The following is a 20,849-nucleotide window of genomic DNA, read 5'->3' as shown; positions in this document are numbered from 1 at the left end:
CATCACAGGAGGAACGAATATTTTACAGTTTATCCGTATCTGAGCTTGGGAGTCTTAGTTTTATTGTATTTTTCCTTAAGCATAAAACATTGAGGAAAGCACAAAACTCATGGTCTCTAATACATATGGTCATTCATTCCCCCGTAATGTGAACCTGTTCTCGAACTACCTGATAAACTTGTCTCATGCTTCCTACAGTCCCTTGTGCACACCTCTAGTCTGTACAACCTCGCCCAATGCTTAACAGGGTGGTGGACTCTATACAACTCCTGCCTACTGCTTCCCCAATTGTATATTAACAGGGAAATCATTTAGCCATTCTGAGCCTCCATTTCCACACGTATGAGATGGGAGTGAAAAACAGACCCCACCTTTTTAAAGTCATCGTGAGGCTAAAAGAATGTATCAACAAAATCACTGAAAAATCCTCAATAAATATTAGCCATTGTAGTATTTAATATTAGCATTATTAAATGCTCCAACCCCCAATCCTGTGGTCTTTCTCTACACACACAACCTGGGGGCCCTGGAGGTGGGAGATTAATGTAAACTTGACTTTCAATGTATCCAAATAACATAAGTTTTGATCTGACTTCTCTGACTGCCTTCATGTCTAAGCAGAGAACCGGTCTGATGTGGGCCTACCATTGACTGAATGTATAAAAGTCAAGTAGAACGATCATCTGAACCTTTTCAATGGTATGTTGACACACTAATTTACTGAGTTTACTTTCACATCCAATAATCATGTACAAATTCTGCAGAGAGGTTATTGCAGCTTTCATTTTAGAGCTAAGTTCCCCAGGGAGACTTAGAAGGTAGATCTCCCAAGATGAACTCTTAAGCTCTCATGGAGAAAACCAGTGAGCTGATGATTCAGGAAATTTCCTATATGTCTTACTACCTAAATATTAGTGTCAGGAAAGAGAAAATATCTGTACATCTCATTTGCTTACTTGTACTGGCTATGGAATACTAAATAGGCAGGCATATTTTTTCCCATATAGTCTTTGAAAGAACTAAAGACACCAATTCATCAAATTGATCCCTCACCTAAATTTACTCTTATAATTAAAATGTCTTCATGTCTTGATTTCCTAGCCTTCCATTCCAACATAGCTGTTGAACTTTTTTTTTTTTCTGATTGACAAGGGGAATTCCTGTTCCATAGAGTAGATGCATTTGAAAATATTTCATCTACTGATTATTATGCAATCCTAAGGAATACCTACCCACTCCCTGTGACTGACTTTTACTGACATTTAGTAATATTAAATTTGAAACAAACTCCCTGCCTTTTTTACTTACTTATTTGTTGATACAAAAATAAAGTACAAATAGGTCAGTCCATTCCTGGGATGTTGTAGGTTAGCCACACAGATAATAAAAAGCAAAGCTGCCTATTTCAGAGCAACATTTCAAGGTTTCTGAAGGTGTGATTAATGTGTAAGTATATTTCTTACGGTTAACTACTGAACTGGAGTCAGAAAGGCATAGGTTCTGGAATCAAAGAGACATGGTACAATCCAGCTGGGTTACTGTCTAGCTCAGAGACTGGACAAAACACCTTTAACCTTTATTTTCTTCATTAGTAAAATGAGAATACTACTGGTTCCTCTCATTGAGTGTGGGAGTTAAATGAGATAATACATACAAAGTGCTTACCGCAGCTTCCGGTGTATAAGTGATCAATATGTATTAGGGGGAGGAACCGAAATGCTACTTACAATAGCTACCAGACTACAAAGATGAAGTCCTGAACTGTTCTTGTCTTGCCAGTGTAGCAAGTGGAAGAGCAGTTTCAGGAAACGGAACCATCTTATTTTTCAAATCTTGGCTCAGTCATTCATTAGCCGTGTAAAATTTCAAAATGGGGATGATGTTGTATGATAATACTTATGGCTTGAATTTAAGAACACATGACATAACCTTAAATCATTTGAATCCTATGACCCAGTGATAAACACTTTAAAAATTTGTTGTGTATCTTCTCAGTAAGAGTTGGATATTTTTATATAATCAATATCAAACTGTACATGTTGCTTTTAATAACAACCTTCTTGTTTAATCATACATTGTGATCATTTCTCATCCTTACCTATTTTTGGAAGTTTATTTTTCAATTGCCTCATTTGAGGGATTAGTTTTTATTCAACTTATTTATTTAAATTCAAGTTAGTTAACATACAGTGTAGTCCTGCTTTCAGCAGTAGAATCCAGTGATTCATCACATATAACACCTGGTGCTCATCCCAGGAAGTGTCCTCCTTAATGCCCAACGTCCATTTAGCCCATCCCCCCCACCTACCTCCCGTCCAGCAACTCTGCTCTCTGTACTTAAGAGTTTCTTATGGTTTGCCTCCCTCTCTGTTTTTATCTTATTTTTCCTTCCCTTCCACTATGTTCATCTGTCGTGTTTCTTAAATTCCACATAAGAGTGAAATTGTGATATTTGTCTTTCTCTGACTATGTCGCTTAGCACAGTATACTCTAGTTCCATCTACATTGTTGCAAATGGTGTTATTATTTTTAATTTTAAATTTTACTTTAGAACATTTAAGTGTTTATAGTCCCTCACCACCCACAAATTACAGTGTGAGAAACATCCAAACATAATTATATGGGCCAACATCTAATTACATTCTCCGAATAAATTCTTAGAAGTGGCTCAAAAGGTAAGATTATTTTAAGGCTTTTAATCCTCATTGTTAAGTTGTTTTCCAGAAAATGAGGATCAATATACATGTCTACCAGCTAGCAATAAACAGTTATAGTGTCAATACTGTTTTTTTTAAATTATTTTTTAATTTGATTAAAAAAAACACATTGCTTATGGGGCCCATGGGTGGCTTCAGTCAGTTAAGAGTCTGACTTTGGCTCAGGCCATGATCTCACAGTTGGTGAGTTCGAGCCCCACATCGGGCTCTGTGCTGACAGCTCAGAACCTGAAACCTGTTTAGGATTCTTTGTCTTCCTCTCTCTCTGCTCCTCCCCCCTTCACACTCTGTCTCTCAAAAATAAATAAACATTAGGGGCACCTGGGTGGCTCAGTCGGTTAAGCGGCCGACTTCGGCTCAGGTCATGATCTCGCGGTCTGTGAGTTCGAGCCCCGCGTCGGGCTCTGTGCTGACAGCTCAGAGCCTGGAGCCTGTTTCAGATTCTGTGTCTCCCTCTCTCTGACCCTCCCCCGTTCATGCTCTGTCTCTCTCTGTCTCAAAAATAAATAAACGTTAAAAAAAAAAATTAAAAAAAAAAAATAAATAAACATTAAAAAAGAACATTGCTTATGTTTGCATTTCTGCAATTGCTAGTACTGCTAATAGTTTTACATGTTAAATTATACTACTTTTCAATTTTTTCACTCATATTTATCGATTATATAATATCTTTATAAGTTAAGAATATTAACTATTGTTTGGTAAGTATGTTCTATTGTATCAGTTCATTATCATATCTTACGTTTATCCCTTACTCTAATTTTATTGTAATTTTGATACTGATTATAATGTAAATAGTCAAATCTATCAAGTTTTCCATAATCAATTGTTTACAAATGTTTCTTTATTTGTTTTGGGGGGGTGCAGAGAGAGAAAAGGAGAGAGAGAATCCTATGCAGGCTCCCTGCTGTCAGCACAGAGTCCAACACCTGGCTCAATCTCAACAACTGTGAGATTATGACCTGAGGCAAAATCGAGTCAGCCATTTAACTGACTGAGCCACCTAGGCGCCCCTATGATTGATTTCATTGTTTTTTTAAAAAGACCATTTAGAAAGGCCATTTCACTATTCTGTGATTAGCAAAAAAAAAAAAAAAAAAAAAATGCTTATTTTATATTTATATATCCATTTTAAGTCTATTAACTGTTTAGCTCTTCAATAATTCATTTGGCTGTAAAATGCACTAGGCATCTAAAATTAGTGTAACCCCTTATTGACCTATTATTGTGAGAACATTTGCACATTTTGAAAGATCAATATTTCACTACCGATGTGACATACCTTCATCATAACACCACACACACACACACACACACACACACACACACACACACACACACATCACATACTACCTTTAGGTTTAAGTAATCTACAGATAATGTGGAAGGATTCTAAAAAATCTTACACTAAATGTTCTGTAATATCTACACTACCAATAGGCTGGTAAAACACAAGTCCTCACCACTTACTAGGGAAGGTTTCTGAGGGTCAAGGTAAATACCTAATGGCACTAAACTCCTATGGTTGCAGGGAGGATAAAACTTTCTTCTATGTTAGACAGACTCTGCAAACAAGACCAAGCATCTTTTGGGCTGCTGGAAAAGAAGTCTTCTTATACTAGGCAAGAAAATAAACTTAAGAAAGTGGCCAGAAAGATAAACAAATCAAGATAACCTGTTGTATGTTCCATAATATATATGAAAATTAAATATTTAGGGTACCATTTCCAACAATAACATTACTAAATAAAAAAAATATTACTTCTGGTCCTAACATTATGAAAATATGAACATTTTCCTTAGAAACTGACTTATCCCATTACATGCAAATAATTAGCACTTAATTTCATGTGTAATTTTGTCAATTAAAGCAGCCCCATAGGGCCCAGTTTAGTAATTTATCTTGTAGTTTAAGTCATAATTATCTCATAATTGCTAGGAAAAAAAGTATGCAAGTTCAGAATGCTAATAATCCCTATACACTACTTGGAGGCAAAGAGCCACTGAGGCACATGAAACATTTGCTGATACCCACATGGAAGGTACAGGAAACTGCAGAGGCCATCCTCCTCTCGTGTTCTCCAACATATGATGTGTCTCCAGCCTCCATAGAAAATTATTCCTGCTACCAGTTGAGTTAAAGATGAACACCATCTGCCAATGCCAGTTGACACAGTCAAACTGAATGGCTTTGTGATCTAAATTTAATGAACTGCTAAAATATTCATATCAAGATTTTCCTGATCCATAACCTTTTTCCTGTCTGTTTTGATACTCAGCATCCTTTAAGAGGAGAAGTCACTGTAATTTGGAATATAGATTCATATTCCCAGACTGGCTACTGGCCACATCTGCAATTGTTTTTGGCATCCTGAGGGATAGTGGCAGCAGGAAATTCTTCATTAACATTCACTACAGAAGCCATGGGTTCTGCTTCACAGATTTGTGCCTTCTAACCTAAATGAACTGTAGGTGTTTCCTGTAAATTATCCACATCTAGAGGCCTCAGCTGGTGTGTAGGACAGGGTGCTTTGACAGAGAGGGATTTTGCTTCTGGGGGTCATCCAGCTGGCTGTAGGATGTGATCTTTAATCGTTATTCATAATGATCTCTATATTAACAAGACAAAAAAAGGAAATATTCACCCAAACTGTTTTAAAAACAATTTCTCTACTCTAGAACTCTGGTTGCAGTCAGAGCAGGTGCCTTGGTCTATATGGATTTACAGAATTTTTCCTTTTTTTCATTACAAATTTACTTTCTGAAATTTTTTATCCATATAGGTGTGACAGAGACTTTTTGTCAAAATGTGAAAGAAAAAAAGAAAGAAAGAAAGAAAGAAAGAAAGAAAGAAAGAAAGAAAGAAAGAAAGAAAGAAAGAAATTTGTCTTTAAAAAATAATTCTTCACCAATTTTAGTGGGTACTTGTGACTACTGCTAACTATCCACACATAGTTCCATTGAAGGTAATCTTGAAATTCTACCCTGATTTGATATTATCACAAAGAAAACACTTTTGCAAATAGAGTTGTTTTTTTTAAAGGTAAACAATGTCAGAATGTTTTAGATAGGCTGGCTAGATACCATGCTATTTAGATTATGACATTTAAAATATACTTGGGCTCTGTGGAGCGAAATGGGTAATATGAGTATGTTATGGAAAACCTAGGGACAATTTTTCAAATCTTCCCAGTAATGGAGGAAGAATTCACTTTACATTAACAATCACTGGTGTCAGCCCACATGCTATCCTTTAACATTCATGGCCGCATCCATTATCTACTGCTGAGAAACAAATCATCACCAAACGATTTTCATTTAGATCATGATTCCGTGGGGAGGCTGGGCCCAACTGGGTAGTTCATCTGGGTTCAGCTGAACTGTTTCAGGCTCTGAGTTTCCTGGTCTTTGCCACTGAATTCTCTCATATTTCTGCTTCAGTTGGGGCAACTGGGCTCACTAGGCTCTGATCCACATGGCTCATCCTCAGGCAGGACAATTCTGGCTTGTTTACTGTGGTGGAGGCACAGTCCCAAGAGAAAGAATGGGAGCGCAAGATCTTTGGAGTCCAAGGTTCAGTATTGTCACATTGTGACTTTCTGCAGCAGTCTGCTAGCCAAAGCAAGGCCCAAGGCCATTCTAAGGATTCTATCTCTTGATGGGAGATGCTAAAAATAGAGATATAAGAAAGACTGTGGCCTATGTCCCATCTACTACAGTGCCTCTGAGTTATTTAAAATGGCTCCTGTCAAAAAGCTTGAGGCTAGCCTAAATCTAGACTTATCACATAGTTAGTATGATCTCTCATTTCCAGAGCCTCTTAGCTTTCTCCATTTGTATGCATGTATCCTGTGCTGCATCCCGATACCTGGACAGCAAAACCTGTCCGTATGTGCCATCTTCATTTGTCCTACAAGTGCCAACTTTTGCACGTGGTATCTTCCAAATACATAACATAAATATTCACTACTATTTTCTATTACTTTATCAATATCACTTCATCATAGGAGATTGTAGATGTTTTCATTTTCTCAAATATTAAAGTATTTTAGTATAAATGACATCCCAAAAGTTCATGATTAGAATAAAATATCCTAAAGATCCAATTCATTGTTCTCAAAATGAATTCTATAACAAACTGTGGTGCCTTACAAATATACTTACTTCATTAAATTATCATAAGCAGTGGATATATGGTCATAATTTAAACTCAGCATGCTGACTCAAGATCATTCAGGCAACGTTTGCACAATGGTTGACAAATCAAATGCTCCATACATTTTTAGATTTGCTTGTTTGTTTTTAAAGCTGATGAGCTCAACAGACTTCCTCATAAATTCAATGTAAAATGAATTTACCTACTTTATAAGAAATATGGCAAATTTTGATAGAAAGCTCCCCTTGTTTTCCTGTAATCCAGTACTTATCATTACTCACAATATAGTTTCCATTAGCAGTCACTTTCTCCTGAAAGTTTTTGCTTTTTAAACTTGTTCCCTCACCTCTAAAATGATCCCTTTGCAATTGAGTAACTTCTATAAAGACATAAAATATCAGTTGCACCACATCATATGCATGGAGCATGTGGCAATCAGTACAATATCCCAACCAGAAAAAAAATGTGTGAAGCACAGATCTTCAGCCACAGAATGTATATATATATTCATACATGTTAATTTAAACAATATGAAAGTTGCTATTTTGTAGCACATAAATGAAGGGATCTTGTCAATTTCATAAGGTCCAACTTAAAATATACATAATCTAATATATGCACACACATATGCACATAAATACTCATATCACTTAGTAGTGGGAAGGAGTAAGAGGAAGGTTGACCAATTTATAAATGTAAGGATATCCAGATACTGGCCCAAAAAGTAGAAATAAAAGTCACTGCTCTTCAAGGTTCCCTGTAACAAATGTACACAATTAACATAATCCAACAGATTATTTTGCCCTTCATTTGTAGACAGGCAAGTAACCAGTGAACATTTTCTTTCTTTTTATAATGGGACCATTTTTTCAAATGGGATTTGTACTGTGATCGAAGCTATGAAATGTATAAAAGTGGATGTATTTCAACAGAAACTAAAAAAGTGAGTCCAAACCATCCAGGTGATACATGACTTTTCTCTACATTTTGAGTAGAATTACAATAGCAGGAAAGTATGTAATTACATTCAGGAAGACATTATACTAGGATTTCTTAGTTCAAACAACTATTACCATCATCACATACCATTCCCTTAACATCAAAAATAAAATATGCATGCAGGTTTAACTATTTCTTCTTAACTTTTATATTACACAGTTCAAGTCTGGTCAAAGTGAGATTGAGAAATAGCTACTGTTGGGGTGCCTGGCTGGCTTAGTCTGTAGAGCATGTGACTCTTGATCTCTGGCTTGAGCTCAAGCCCCACATTGGGAGTTGAGCCTACAATGAAAGAAAGAAAGAAAAAGAAAGAAAGAAAGAAGAAGAAAGAAGGAAGGAAAGAAGAAAGGAAGGAAGGAAGGAAGGAAGGAAGGAAGGAAGGAAGGAAGGAAGGAAGGAAGGAAAGAAGAGAAAAGAAAGGAAGGAAGAAGGAAAGAAACAAAGAAAGGGCAGGCTACTGTTGAGCAACAATAAAATGGTGGGGTATCATTGGTGGCATGTGGTAAATCCTAGACAAGCAGATGAGACAGATTTTATTTAATCTTAGTTCATTTCCTAATTACTTTTTAAATTTTTAAAAATGTTTTTATTTATTTTTGAAGGAGAGAGACAGAGCATGAGCGGGGGAGGAGCAGAGAGAGAGGGAGACACAGAATCCAAAGCAGGCTCTAGGCTCTAAGCTGTCATCACAGAGACTGATGCAGGGCTCAAACTCACAAACTGTGAGATCATGACCTGAGCCAAAGTCAGACGCTTAACGGGTGGAACCATCCAGGAGCCCCTCATTTCTTAATTATTTAAAGCATACTGTGTTTGCCTGCTCATTGGTGCCATAGGCATCTTAAAGAACAACATCTGTTTGCTTGTTTTTATTTCCTATTTCTGATAACCTCTCCTCTCAGTTGACCTGAAACAATGTTTCACAGATAGAAGAAACATTCTAAACATCATGATGATCAGACAGTCACAAGGAGGCGGATGAAGTAACAGGGTAGACAAACTCCTGATTTGTAAAGATAACCTAAGAGTTATTGGCACAAAATACTGACCACATTTAACAAAACAAAACGAAAGAGGGATGGAGAAATTTGACACAAGCATTTATTCTTACATCTATTTATCAAAGTTGGTCTCATTTATGATGGTAATATTTAAATTGTGCCAAATTTCTTCACTGATGCTTTTGTGGTGACTAATGAAGGGATTTTCAAAACTAATCCAAGCCAAACCAAATCAAACATCAGAGAAATATATATTCAAGGGTGTGATTATTAGACTTGCAGAAACAATGAAAACAAGTCATTCCCCTGTGTTAACCTGCAGATTTCTTTTACAAAGCCATTCCCACTTTAATCAATAGGAAACAATGAAAAAAAAAGTGGGCTTGGACTGAGTCAGAATTTGCCTTGGAACATATCAAACAGGGATGCTATTTGGTGTTGAATAACCAAACTCAGATGCTTTGAAGAGTGCACAAAATCATTTTGTTTGAGGGATGGTCGGATTGCTGCAGCCAGGTTTTTTTTCTTTTTTAAACTGAACTCTAGCCCAGTTCTTACTCTGTGGAAGAACTACAGTTTCAATGAGGTATTCTCTGCCTCCATGTTGTTATAAAAAACCTGCATATAGTCAGCTATGCTCTTAAAATACTTTCATATGGTTGTCTCATGCACTCATCAAAGAATTCTGTCAACCAGACAGCATAATCCAACTTTACAGATGAAAAAAACAACGCTCGGTGAGTTTAATTAACCGGTTCAAATTATCACAACTAGGAAGGAGTGGAACTAGAAATCAAATCTTGGTCCATTCCATGCTCTCATGCAACCATGCTGCCTTTCAATAAAAATGTAAAATGAGGCAATAAACCCCTAAAGGTTAATGTTGCAGTTCAGATTGTTTTTAAAAATTGTTTGATAATATACATGAATATGATGTCTACATATAACTTTCCACCTTTAAGTCCTTAAAGATGTGTATTAAGCTGTGTGACCTCTTATACTCTCCAGCACAATATGCATTAATGTTGAAAGGAAATGCAAGGGTTTAGACATATTGCTTTCAAGTGACTTATTGATAGTTTAGTTTGTATTACCTTAGACAATTTTGCCTTGGATTCAGAATTATCTTTGGGAACAGAGTCTTTAATAAGCCGAGATCGGTCATAATTAGCATGTTCTGATTCATCCATGTAATCCTTATCTTTTCCTAGGGCTAGAAAAGAGAAAGAGAAAATTACATCCATTTTTATACTTCTTCCTTTTCTTTCTCTTTAAATGTACTAATCTCTCTTTTATTCATGTTTTCCAAGGGTTAGCCAAGTATAACTCTCTTAAGACCATTTGGCCAAAATGTAAGCTAAAAAAAAAAAAAGAAGAAGAAAGAAAAGAAATAAAATGACAGCTTCTCTGTTAGTGGATTAACACTGATGCTACAGTAACTTTCATAAGAATTAAATGCATCTCTACTGTTCAATGTACTTACGCTCTGAAAATAACATTAGAATCATGCAAGCCCATCACCTCTTTCGAACTTGAAGACAAAGATATTTCTAAGAATTCAATAGCTTCCCAAACATTTATTTGCTTAATTAAAAACTGTATGAATTTTGAAATTCAATAGATTCCCAAACATTTGTTTGCTTAATTAAAAACTGCATGAATTTTGAGAATTTGTTTTCTTAAAAGTTGGAAAGTTTTCTAAATATGAATTTGACTGAAGAGTGACAGAAACTCTGAAAAATTATGGAAGAAAGTCTAACAAACGTTACAAGAAAATCTTTTTAAAAATATTAGGAGATTGAAATGAAACTACAACTACAAAAAAAGGAGAGGACATTAAAAAATAATTCCTATTAGAATTACAAAAAGAGTAAGACCCCATAATATCAACCACGTGTAAGAGCATATATGAACAATGAAGAAGCTATAGTCAAGGTAAAAAAATACAAAACAAGAAGCCTCTATGGTGACTGCAAGTACAACCAAGAACTGTGACATGTCTCACAAAATCTGCTTTCCATAGGACACAAGCCTCTCTTCAAATTCAAAAACAGAATCGTACATATTTAGCTTTTTCAAATAAATCAAAATATTTTGGAGAGAGTTATTCAATTCCATCTGTTGACACCCACGAAACATAAACTTTGACATAGACAGCCATGTATAATGCTTTAAAGAGTTCAATCATTTGACTTAGTATTGTAACAGAGTAAAAAATTATTTATTATACATGCATTAATCTATTTTATTAGTAATGCATAAAATCTGTGCATATGTTATACTATGCACAGCCAGAGTATTGGAATCTTAGCAATGGTATGAATTAAGATTGGACAGGTAATATTATGTCTTAGTATGTCATTAATTGCCACTTATGTTAAAATGTTCTAAGCACTTACAGTTATACCTAGATCTATTAAAAAGAGCTAACTGGTGGTTAACATTTGTTGAGTACATATGAAGAGCCAGAAACTTTACAGGTATTATTCCTCTAATCCTTATAACAATTGTACAAAGTGGGTATGCTTTTTTTTTACCTACATTTAATAGTAAACTAAGGCAGATGGAGATTAAATATTGTGTCAAAGTCACTAATTCAATAAGGAGTGCGTCTAGAACTGAAACATATCCAGATTTGACTCCAAAGCTGATGCTCACGAATATACCATAATGTTTTCCCTAGATTTATGTAGATTACATTTGATTCATTTAACAATTATTTATCAAACACTTATGATATGCCAGACATTGTTCTAAGAGTTGGAAATATAGCAGCAAACAGAATTCTGCCTTCATGGGACATTCAAGTACAAGAAGAAAATGACAAATAACACAAATTAAGAAAACAGTAAGTATGTTTTCTGGTGAGTGCATTGGAAAATATACATTAGAAAGGAAGGATGTAGGTGTCAAAGGTGGGGAGGGAGAGGGATGCTAGTTTAGACAGAGAGACTAGGTAGGATTTACTGCAATAATCAGGTAGAAAGGATATGGTTTGGGCCAGGGTGGTATCAAGATGGAGAAATGGTCAAACTGAAGATGTATTTTTTAAGGAAAAGTTAACAGAGTTCTATTGGATGTGACATATGAAAGAGAAAAGTCAACAATAGTCCCAATGTTTTGTTCTGAGCACTGGGAAGGGTGCCATATTATTTTCACATATTATTCGATTAAATCCTTTACAGGTATTATTTCTAGACTTTGTTACTGATGAGGAAATGTAGCAGTTACCTAGAATCTTACATTTGGTGTGTGGCAATAGAGTTCCAGAAATCGGGCTCTAACCTTACGTTTCTAGCCACTATGTAATACCGCTTCTTGTAGTATTTGGAGAGATGATGATTTAGGAAACTTTGAAGCAATAAAATATTCACAATTTAAAAAAATGGGGTCACATAAAAATTGTAATATATTTATTGAATGAAAAAAGGTAGAGTCTCTAATTATAAACATAATTTTCTATCCTCCTAAAGTTGACAAGGATGGAGATAAATATTAGTATCCCAATAGATAAAGATAAAAATTGTAAGCAGACAAGAAATGAAAGATGAGATAAATTTAGTAAAAACTTATTTATTTTTATATGGTTTAATACTTTCAATGACCAAGAACTTAAAATAAAAAAGGTACTATTTTATGCCAGTACAGAAATATTCTTTTGCATCTTTCATTTTTTAAATGTCTTATTATTTATTTTTGAGAGAGAGAGAGAGAGAAACAGAATGTGAGCAGGGAGGGACAAAGAGAGAGGGAGACACAGATCCAAAGCAGGCTCCAGGCTCTGAGCTGTCAGCACAGAGCCTGATGCGGGACTCAATATCACAAGCTGTGAGATCATGACCTGAGCCGAAGTAGGATGCTTAACCAACTGAGCCACTCAGGCACCCCATTGCATCTTTCATTTTTAATAAAAATATCCAGGGGTGTCTTGGTGGCTCAGCTGACTAAGCCATCTGACTTCCGCTCAGGTCATGATCTCAAGGTTCGTGGGTTCGAGCCCCACGTTGGCCTCTGTGCTTACAGCTCAGAGCCTGGATCCTGCTTCAGATTCTGTGTTTCCTCTCTCTGTGTCCCTTCTCTGCTCCCACTCTGTCTCTCTCTCTCTCTCTCTCTCTCTCAAAAATAAATAAACACAAAAAAATTAAAAAATATATATCCAGATGCTAGGGAAACTGATAATAGTCATTTGTTTTCTGAACCAATATAAATTGGTAAAACTTTTGGAACAAAGTATGTCAATATGTTTTAAGAGCACAACTGGAGAGGAATCTTAAAATCATCTAAAAGAAAAAAAAATCTATGTTCACAAGAACGTTCTCCCAAGTCTATGCATAATAAAATACAGGAACAATTACCATTTTAATAAATAGCAACTCCATTCTTCCAATTACACAGGCCAAAATTATGACTCCTCATTTTCTCTTATACCTAATGTCCTATCCTTGAGTAAATTTTGTTGACTGAGCATGAAGTATCATTTATTTTTCTGCTTTGTTTTACTCCTTAGCATCTATCAGTATTGAACATGCAATATGTTTTTATTTATCTTCATTTACTATGTATTTCCCTCACTAGGGTATTTGAGGGCCAGTTTTTTGCTTTGTTCATTTTTCTTGTCTTTTTCGTTCACTGTTTTGTCCTTAACATCTAGAACAAGGTCTGACCTGCCATTGCCATTCAGTAAAATTTGCTGAATGACTACGGGATTTAAATGTCCATCATTCTTGTCTGAACTACCTTCAAATTATATCTAGAAGTTGATAATTTACCACCATTGTACGTTCTTAACCCAAACCACCACTCTTTCTTGGCAGAAGTCTGTGAGAATCTCCTAACCAGTCTTCCTATTTCTATATTTTGCTACTATCACATGATAGCCAGAGGGGCCCTTTCAAAGCTTAAGTTAAATTACATTAAACTTCTACTCAAAACCTTCCAATAGTTTCTTAGCTCCAAGTAAAAGTCATATCTACATCATGGCACCCTGGGTAAGCACCATCCTTGATGTTAAGTATGCTCTCACCACAGAGCCTTTGCACTTGCTCTTTTCTCTGCCAGGAATGCTCAATCCCTATTGCAGCCAAGCATCTGCTCATGTCACAGCCTCAGAGAATCTCTCCATGACCACTGTTTCTAAAATAAAACCTCCCATACTTCTTTGTCTCCTCATAAGGCTTTATTACTTTTATCAGCACTTGACGTAGAATAACACACACACACACACACACACACACACACACACACACACAAAATAATGCATGGTATATATGTACATATATATCAGCACTTGATATTAAGTTATAGCATAGATATATAAGATATATGAATGCTATATATACATGTATATATACACAAATAAACATTTTTACATGCATATATGTGTATCCATATAAGAAACAGGAAGAGGATATAGATATAGATATATAGATATAGATATATACATGCACACATACACACATACATACATACATATATACTTACAACTCATTAATAAGAAGGCAAATAACCCAATTTATAAATGGGCACAGGATCTGAATAGACATTTTCCCAAAAAAAGATATACAAGTGGCCAATAATCACATGAAAAGATGCTCAACATCATTATTACCAGGGACATGTAAATCAAACCCACAATGAGACCACTTCACACTCACTGGGATGGCTATAATAAAAAAGATGGGGGCATCTGGGTGGCTCAGTCAGCTGAGCGCCCAACCCTTGATTTTAGCTCAGGTCATGATCTCATAGTTCATGAGTTCGAGCCCTGTATTGGGCTCTGTGCTGACAGTGCAGATCCTGCTTAGGATTCTTCTTCTCTCTTCCCTTCTCTCGCTTGTGCTCTGTCTCTCAAAAGAAATAAAAACATTAAAAAAAATGGACACTAACAACCATTGGTGAGCATATAGAGACATCAAGCCCTCATACACTGTTGATGGGAATAAAAAATAGTGCAGTTGCTGTAGAAACCAAACTGGCAGTTCTTCAAAAGTTTTAACATAGTTACTATATGATTCCCTATACTACTCCTAGGTACAGTCTCAACATAAATGAAAATATAAATTCTCAAAAAAATTGCAGCATTATTCGTAATAGCCCCCAAAGCAAAAGCAATCCAAATATTCATCAACTGATGGAGGAATGAATGAAACATACAATGGTATATTATTCAGCAATAAAAAGGAACGAAGTATTGATTAGTGCTAAAACATGGATGACCGCCTGTATACATTAGGCTAAGTGAAAATGCTAGTCACAAAAGACCAAATATTATGTGATTCCATTTATATGAACTGTCCAGAATAATCTATAGAAACAGAGAGTAAATGAGGCTTAGGGAGTTGGGGTAAGAATAATAGGTGACTGCTAATAGGTATGGGGACTCCTTTTGAGGTGATGAAAATATTCTAAAATTGGTTATGGTGATGAGTGCACACCTCTGTGAATATACTAGAAATTATTGAGTTGTAGACTTAAAATGGGTGAATTCTATGGTATGTGAACGATGTCTCAATAAGGCTACTATATGAGGAAAAAAAAAAACAAGATTCTGAAAGCTTAAACAAATCATTTAATATGTTGAAGTAGGGAGCCCAATGTAATAAAAAGTCCAAAATAATAAAAACAACTAATAATGATTTCAGTGAGCCCAAATTAATCCTGGTTATGTCATTTATTAGATTAAAGGCAGTGGGTCAGTGAAAGTTTCTTACTCTGAAAATCTGGGATAATAACATCTTCCAAGAATTAAATGAAATAATCTATGTGATTTGTACACATAAGGTATTGAAGAAATTCATTTTCTTTTCCTTTGATCTTTCTCTAAATTTATAATTCTAGTAATTAGGAGTATACAAAACCAATTATTTATTTTGGGGCTACAAAAAAAGTCATATCATCTATTTTAAATGGACAGTAACGTAATTAACTGAGTATACCAATGAACAATTTAAAATCTAATCTAAAAATCCCTTTTTCAATCATCAGTAATATAATTTATGATGAAAACTTTTATTGAGACAAGTGAGAATCCATTAACCCTTCCAAGTTTTGTTTACAAACCAACATCGGCTCAAAACTCAAGGGGACCAATCAGGATAGGAGCCTCCTATGGCTGCAGCATAAACCTTAGAGCCATTTCCAAGAGTGTAATTTTAACCGACAAAGTATTCCAGCTCAATTCTTCTTTATTTTAATGCCATTTCATTACTTTGCTACATTGTAATATAACTGCTGGAGTATCTGGAAATGGATAAGGTAACTGTTAGGCAATTTTAAACATGTGTGAGTGATCTTATTAGATGGCCTCCACTTAACTTCCACCTGTGCAACCTTCTCATACATGGCTAATGACAGTGTGTTCTAGGATTGCCAGAGTAGTTGGGGCTGAAGATTAAAATAATAATAATAATAATAATAATAATAATAATGGCTTAAGGTTATTTCAAAAAAAATTTTAATGTTTATTTATTTTTGAGAGAGACAGGGACAGAATACAAGTGGGTTAGGGGCAGAGAGAGAGGGAGACACAGAATCTGAAGCAGGCTCCAGGCTCTGAGCCTTCAGCGCATAGCCTGACACGGGGCTCAAACTCACGAGCTGTGTGATCATGACTTGAGCTGAAGTCAGACTCTCAACTAACTGAGTCACCCAGGCACCCCAAGGTTATTTTTATTCTTTATAATTTATGTATAAATTTATATACACTAAAACCATTGAGTTGTACATTTAAAATCGGTGAAATGTAAGGTATGTGAATTATCTCAATAAATTATATTATATTTAAAAATACATATATTAAAATTATATTAAAAAAAGATTCTCAAAGCTTAAAAAGTTATTAATATGTTGAACCAGGGAGACCGATACAGTGAAAAGAGAACTAATAATGATTTTAGCAAAACCAAATCAGTTTTCATATTAATTAATTTTTAATTAACATGAATATTCCCAATGTGCATTCTCTTTACTTGTATCTCACAAAAGCTCTTAATTCATTTCTGTTCAATCCCTATTTTACCTTATAAGAAAAATATCAAACTGTAATATTGAGATCTCCATTTCATAAATCAGGAACCTGGGGCACAGTGTATACCTTCCTACTGAATGATATAGTTCCTGAAACTGGATCTTCTGACTGCTAATAAGTTCCATGATTTTAAAAATTATTAGTCTACTGAAGTGTCCTATGAAGAATAAACCTAATGGTCCATGTATGGTCTACTTAGTGGTTAGAACATGGTGGTAATGAAGATCCAGACTTATTCTTTATAGTCCTTCGCTGCCTACTTCTTCCTACACTAGCAGTGTTCTAAAGTCCTGACACTAGCTGGTCACGGTGAGGTAGTGCCACCCCTCACCCCACAACTAGGCAGATCTTGAAGATAAACTGCTTTCCACTGTGTGAATGTGCCAGTGTTTATTCTATCCACATCCATTGTTCCATACATTCACCTAATCATCAATTTTCCATCTATCTACCACTGAGTAGACAGTATCTATTAGACAATATGAATAAGACAGATATAAATAGCAATTATCATCTGGTGAACTGAGTATAATAGTATTATAATCAAAGTGCTATAATAATAGAAAGTAGGAAGCATCTAAATGGGTATTTGGGAAGACTTCCTGTAAAGATAATGTTAGAAAGGCATTCTCCTACTGCTTAAGAAGAGTCATAGCTATTAGGTCTTTAAGTGCTCTGCAAAAAGGTTTGTCAACACAACTTACATGAAAAAGAGGAACACAGATTAGGTTTTCTGTGAGAAAAATAACAGAGTGCCAATTCCTAACAGGTGAGAAAAATCTCAGCTATGAATGACATCATGGAAAGCAAAGTAGTAATGGAGAGCAGATTCTCCAAAGATAGGTGTGGCAATATTCTCCTTGTATTTCATCCATTCATCTATCCTTCCAGTGATGCTAAAAATACTCTTTGAGTACCTACTCTGTACAAGGTACTGTTTCTGATTCTGGGCTACAGGCACCAACAAGACTCACAAAGTCTCCTCTGGAAAAGGGAAGAGGGAAAAAATAAATCTTATTAATTCCTGGTAAGACCTCCTGAATCAAGATCAGGTGACACAAAGTGAAGCTTGTATGAATCCAGTTTCTATCAGCGTAGGGCCTTGGGGTAAGTGCAAGCTCATTATGAACAAACAAAAGAGGGCTGGTTGGCTACAGCACTGTGAGTCAAACGAAGTTTTAGCAAGTGCTCTAGAGAGATCAGGCCCATATTCTGTAAGGTCTCTGAAGGCTACAATGAGGAGTTTACATTTTACATGTTATGGGAAACAGGGAGGATTTGAGTAGAAAAATAATGAGATTTAATTTCCCTTTTATGAAAGCTTCTTGTAACTGCTCTACGGAAAATAGACCATAATGAGACAAGCATTGGAACAGAAACAATTAGGAAGCTATTGGGCTGATCTACCAAGAGACGTGGCAGACTGGACAAGGTGTGGCTTGGATACAACACTTGTAGCAGCAAGAGCTGAGGTGCGTCAGATTCTGAATGGAATTTGAAAACTGAGTCAAGAGGACTTACTTAATGGGGTTAATAAACAATTGAAACGATTGTAATTCCCTTAATTCTGTAATCCTGAACTAGGCTGGTAACATTACTACAAAGTTCCTTTCTACCCCATCTGAAGATGAAATGCTATTTGAAAAAAAAAAATTAAAACTTAGTGGAGATCATCTAATACTACAGAATGAAAGTAAAATCATCCTATACTCATTTGACCATAACTATTTTAAGAAATAAAATGAACATTCCACCAAGCTGAACTATTGAGCTCACAGAAAACAAATATCTTACCACTCTAGTATAAACCACTTCCTAAGGGACTCATTTCATAACATTAGCAAACTGTTTATTTTACAAGATTAGATAGATATATATTTTGGTTGGTTGGACTCAAATTATGTTGGTTTTAATAAGCCCCAGTTATATCATGTTGAAGTTATCTGATTTTGCTGCAGCATGAGTGTGGGCAGAATCAAGCATCAGTTACTTGTCGGTATGGATTTTTCTGTCTTTGTCATTTTACAGAATACTAACAACAGAAAGGGTGGGTGATGGTGGCAGGGCTTCCAGGACTGATAGACAAGAGTATAATTACATCAAGATTCCAAATTCATTGTTACATGGATCAGCACTTTCCTGAATAATTGTGTGTGTGTGTGTGTGTGTGTGTGTGTGTGTGTGTGTGAGAATCTGTCTGTCTGTCTATGTAGGTGGGGGCACAGGGTGAAATGGTGCCCGGGCTTTGAAAGCTGCTCTATGAAAAGTAGAATTAAAGGCTCACAGATGACAAAAAAAAAAAAAAAAAAAATGAAGGACGAAAAACCAAATTCTATCTAAACCTCCCAACCTGCTTAGCTTTCTTTTTTTTTTTTAATGTTTATTTATTTTTGAGACAGAGAGAGACAGAGCATGAACAGGGGAGGGGCAGAGAGAGAGGGAGACACAGAATCTGAAACGGGCTCCAGGCTCTGAGCTGTCAGCACAGAGCCTGACGCGGGGCTCGAACTCACAGACCGTGAGATCATGACCTGAGCCGAAGTCGCATGCTTAACTGACTGAGCCACCCAGGCGCCCCCCCGCTTAGCTTTCTTCAATCATCTCGCAAATATATTTTGCCATGCAGTGTTATCCCCATCTTTCGCCGCTCACAGCCTCATACTTAATAACATCTTGCAGAGCTCCTGTTCTATGGACATCGCTAACCACTTTTCACCTCAAAGGACTGACTGTGTGCCTACTGTGATGGTTAAGGCTTGAGAAAATGAGGGATTAAGACTTCCTGGGTTGGAATCTTAATTCTCCCTTGGCTAGATATATGGCATTTGGCAAGTGATTTTATCTCTTGGCCAGATTCCTCAGCTATAGAAAGAGGTTAATAATAGTACCTAATCAAAAGAATTGTTATGAGAATTAAGTGAGATAATGCAGGTAGAGAGTTGTATAATAAGTGTTCAGTAAATTATTGCTATTCCACTCTGCCTTAAAAATCACTGGTTAGTGAAGACCTCTCCGAACCCAGAAAAATTTGGGGTGAAAGATAAGCTTACAAGTGAGTGAATAAAGCAATGGGCAAATATTGTTGAACCTTTATGATACCATGCTAGGAGTGTGATGGAGTTATGTCTCTTCATTTATTTCAATAATCATGCAAAGTATCGATCATTAATTCCAATTTACAAATGAGACTACTGAGGCTCAGACTGTTTAATAATATGCCACAGTGACACAGCTAGTGGATACAACAATGAGAATTTGGCCAATGTCTGGCTGAGAAAGCAGCATTTCATTCATATATACTACAAATCCTGTTAGGCAAACTTAGTGAAAATGTCCAAGTCTGAATCAATAGAATCATGAATGTTCCTTCCTCCATAGCTATCATTTGGAACAGTGAGAAATACTCATCATCAATGGACCTGACTACATGCAGTTAACCCTGTCACAGTATTGATCTTCTCTCATGGGGCAATTCAAAGTAGTTCACTTAAAAAAAAACACACACAGCTATTAATTAGATGCATCAGTCAGTTTCCAAAAAATTGTATCAGAGCCTGTTGGCACTTAGAAATGCGTTAACCCACCCAGAAGCTGGCAGTCTGCACTCTAAAAGCAAAATTAGAAAATGTAACTTTGTTGAATTTAAAAGAGAGTATGTATTGCTAAAATACTCATGCTTTATTTAATTAGACTCTTTGTATATTTGACATCATTTTGCTGGATCTTTTCTGAAACACGATAAAATCATTCATGTTTTAGATATGCAGCTGACTCTAAAAGAGTACTTTCCAGCCAGGTGTTACATCCAGATGGATTCATGGAATGCTTGGTGATACCACCATCAGCCAGAGCTTCATTCTCACCTTCACTGTAAAGGCAAATACCTTGTATGTAAATGCTTTAATCCCTTTAGAAGCTGTGATGTTTCTTTAAATGGAATAAATGGTACA

The 20,849-nt window shown here is 35.8% G+C and overlaps 1 protein-coding gene across 1 annotated transcript in view; it reads right to left on the bottom strand.

Moving 5' to 3' along the window:
- The window catches only part of ANO3 (anoctamin 3), a 279,115-nt gene that overhangs the window by 164,851 nt on the left and 93,415 nt on the right, over positions 1-20,849 (bottom strand). Inside the window, exon 4 of the mRNA XM_032594840.1 lies at positions 9,968-10,086. Coding sequence (XP_032450731.1) covers positions 9,968-10,086 — 119 coding nt within the window. The remainder of the gene's footprint in view (positions 1-9,967; positions 10,087-20,849) is intronic.

This window comes from Lynx canadensis, chromosome D1 (assembly GCF_007474595.2).
Source record: "Lynx canadensis isolate LIC74 chromosome D1, mLynCan4.pri.v2, whole genome shotgun sequence".
NCBI classification, from domain to species: Eukaryota; Metazoa; Chordata; class Mammalia; order Carnivora; family Felidae; genus Lynx; species Lynx canadensis.
The sequence above is the reverse complement of the archived record's forward strand: the minus strand, read 5'-3'. Positions and strand labels throughout refer to the sequence as shown.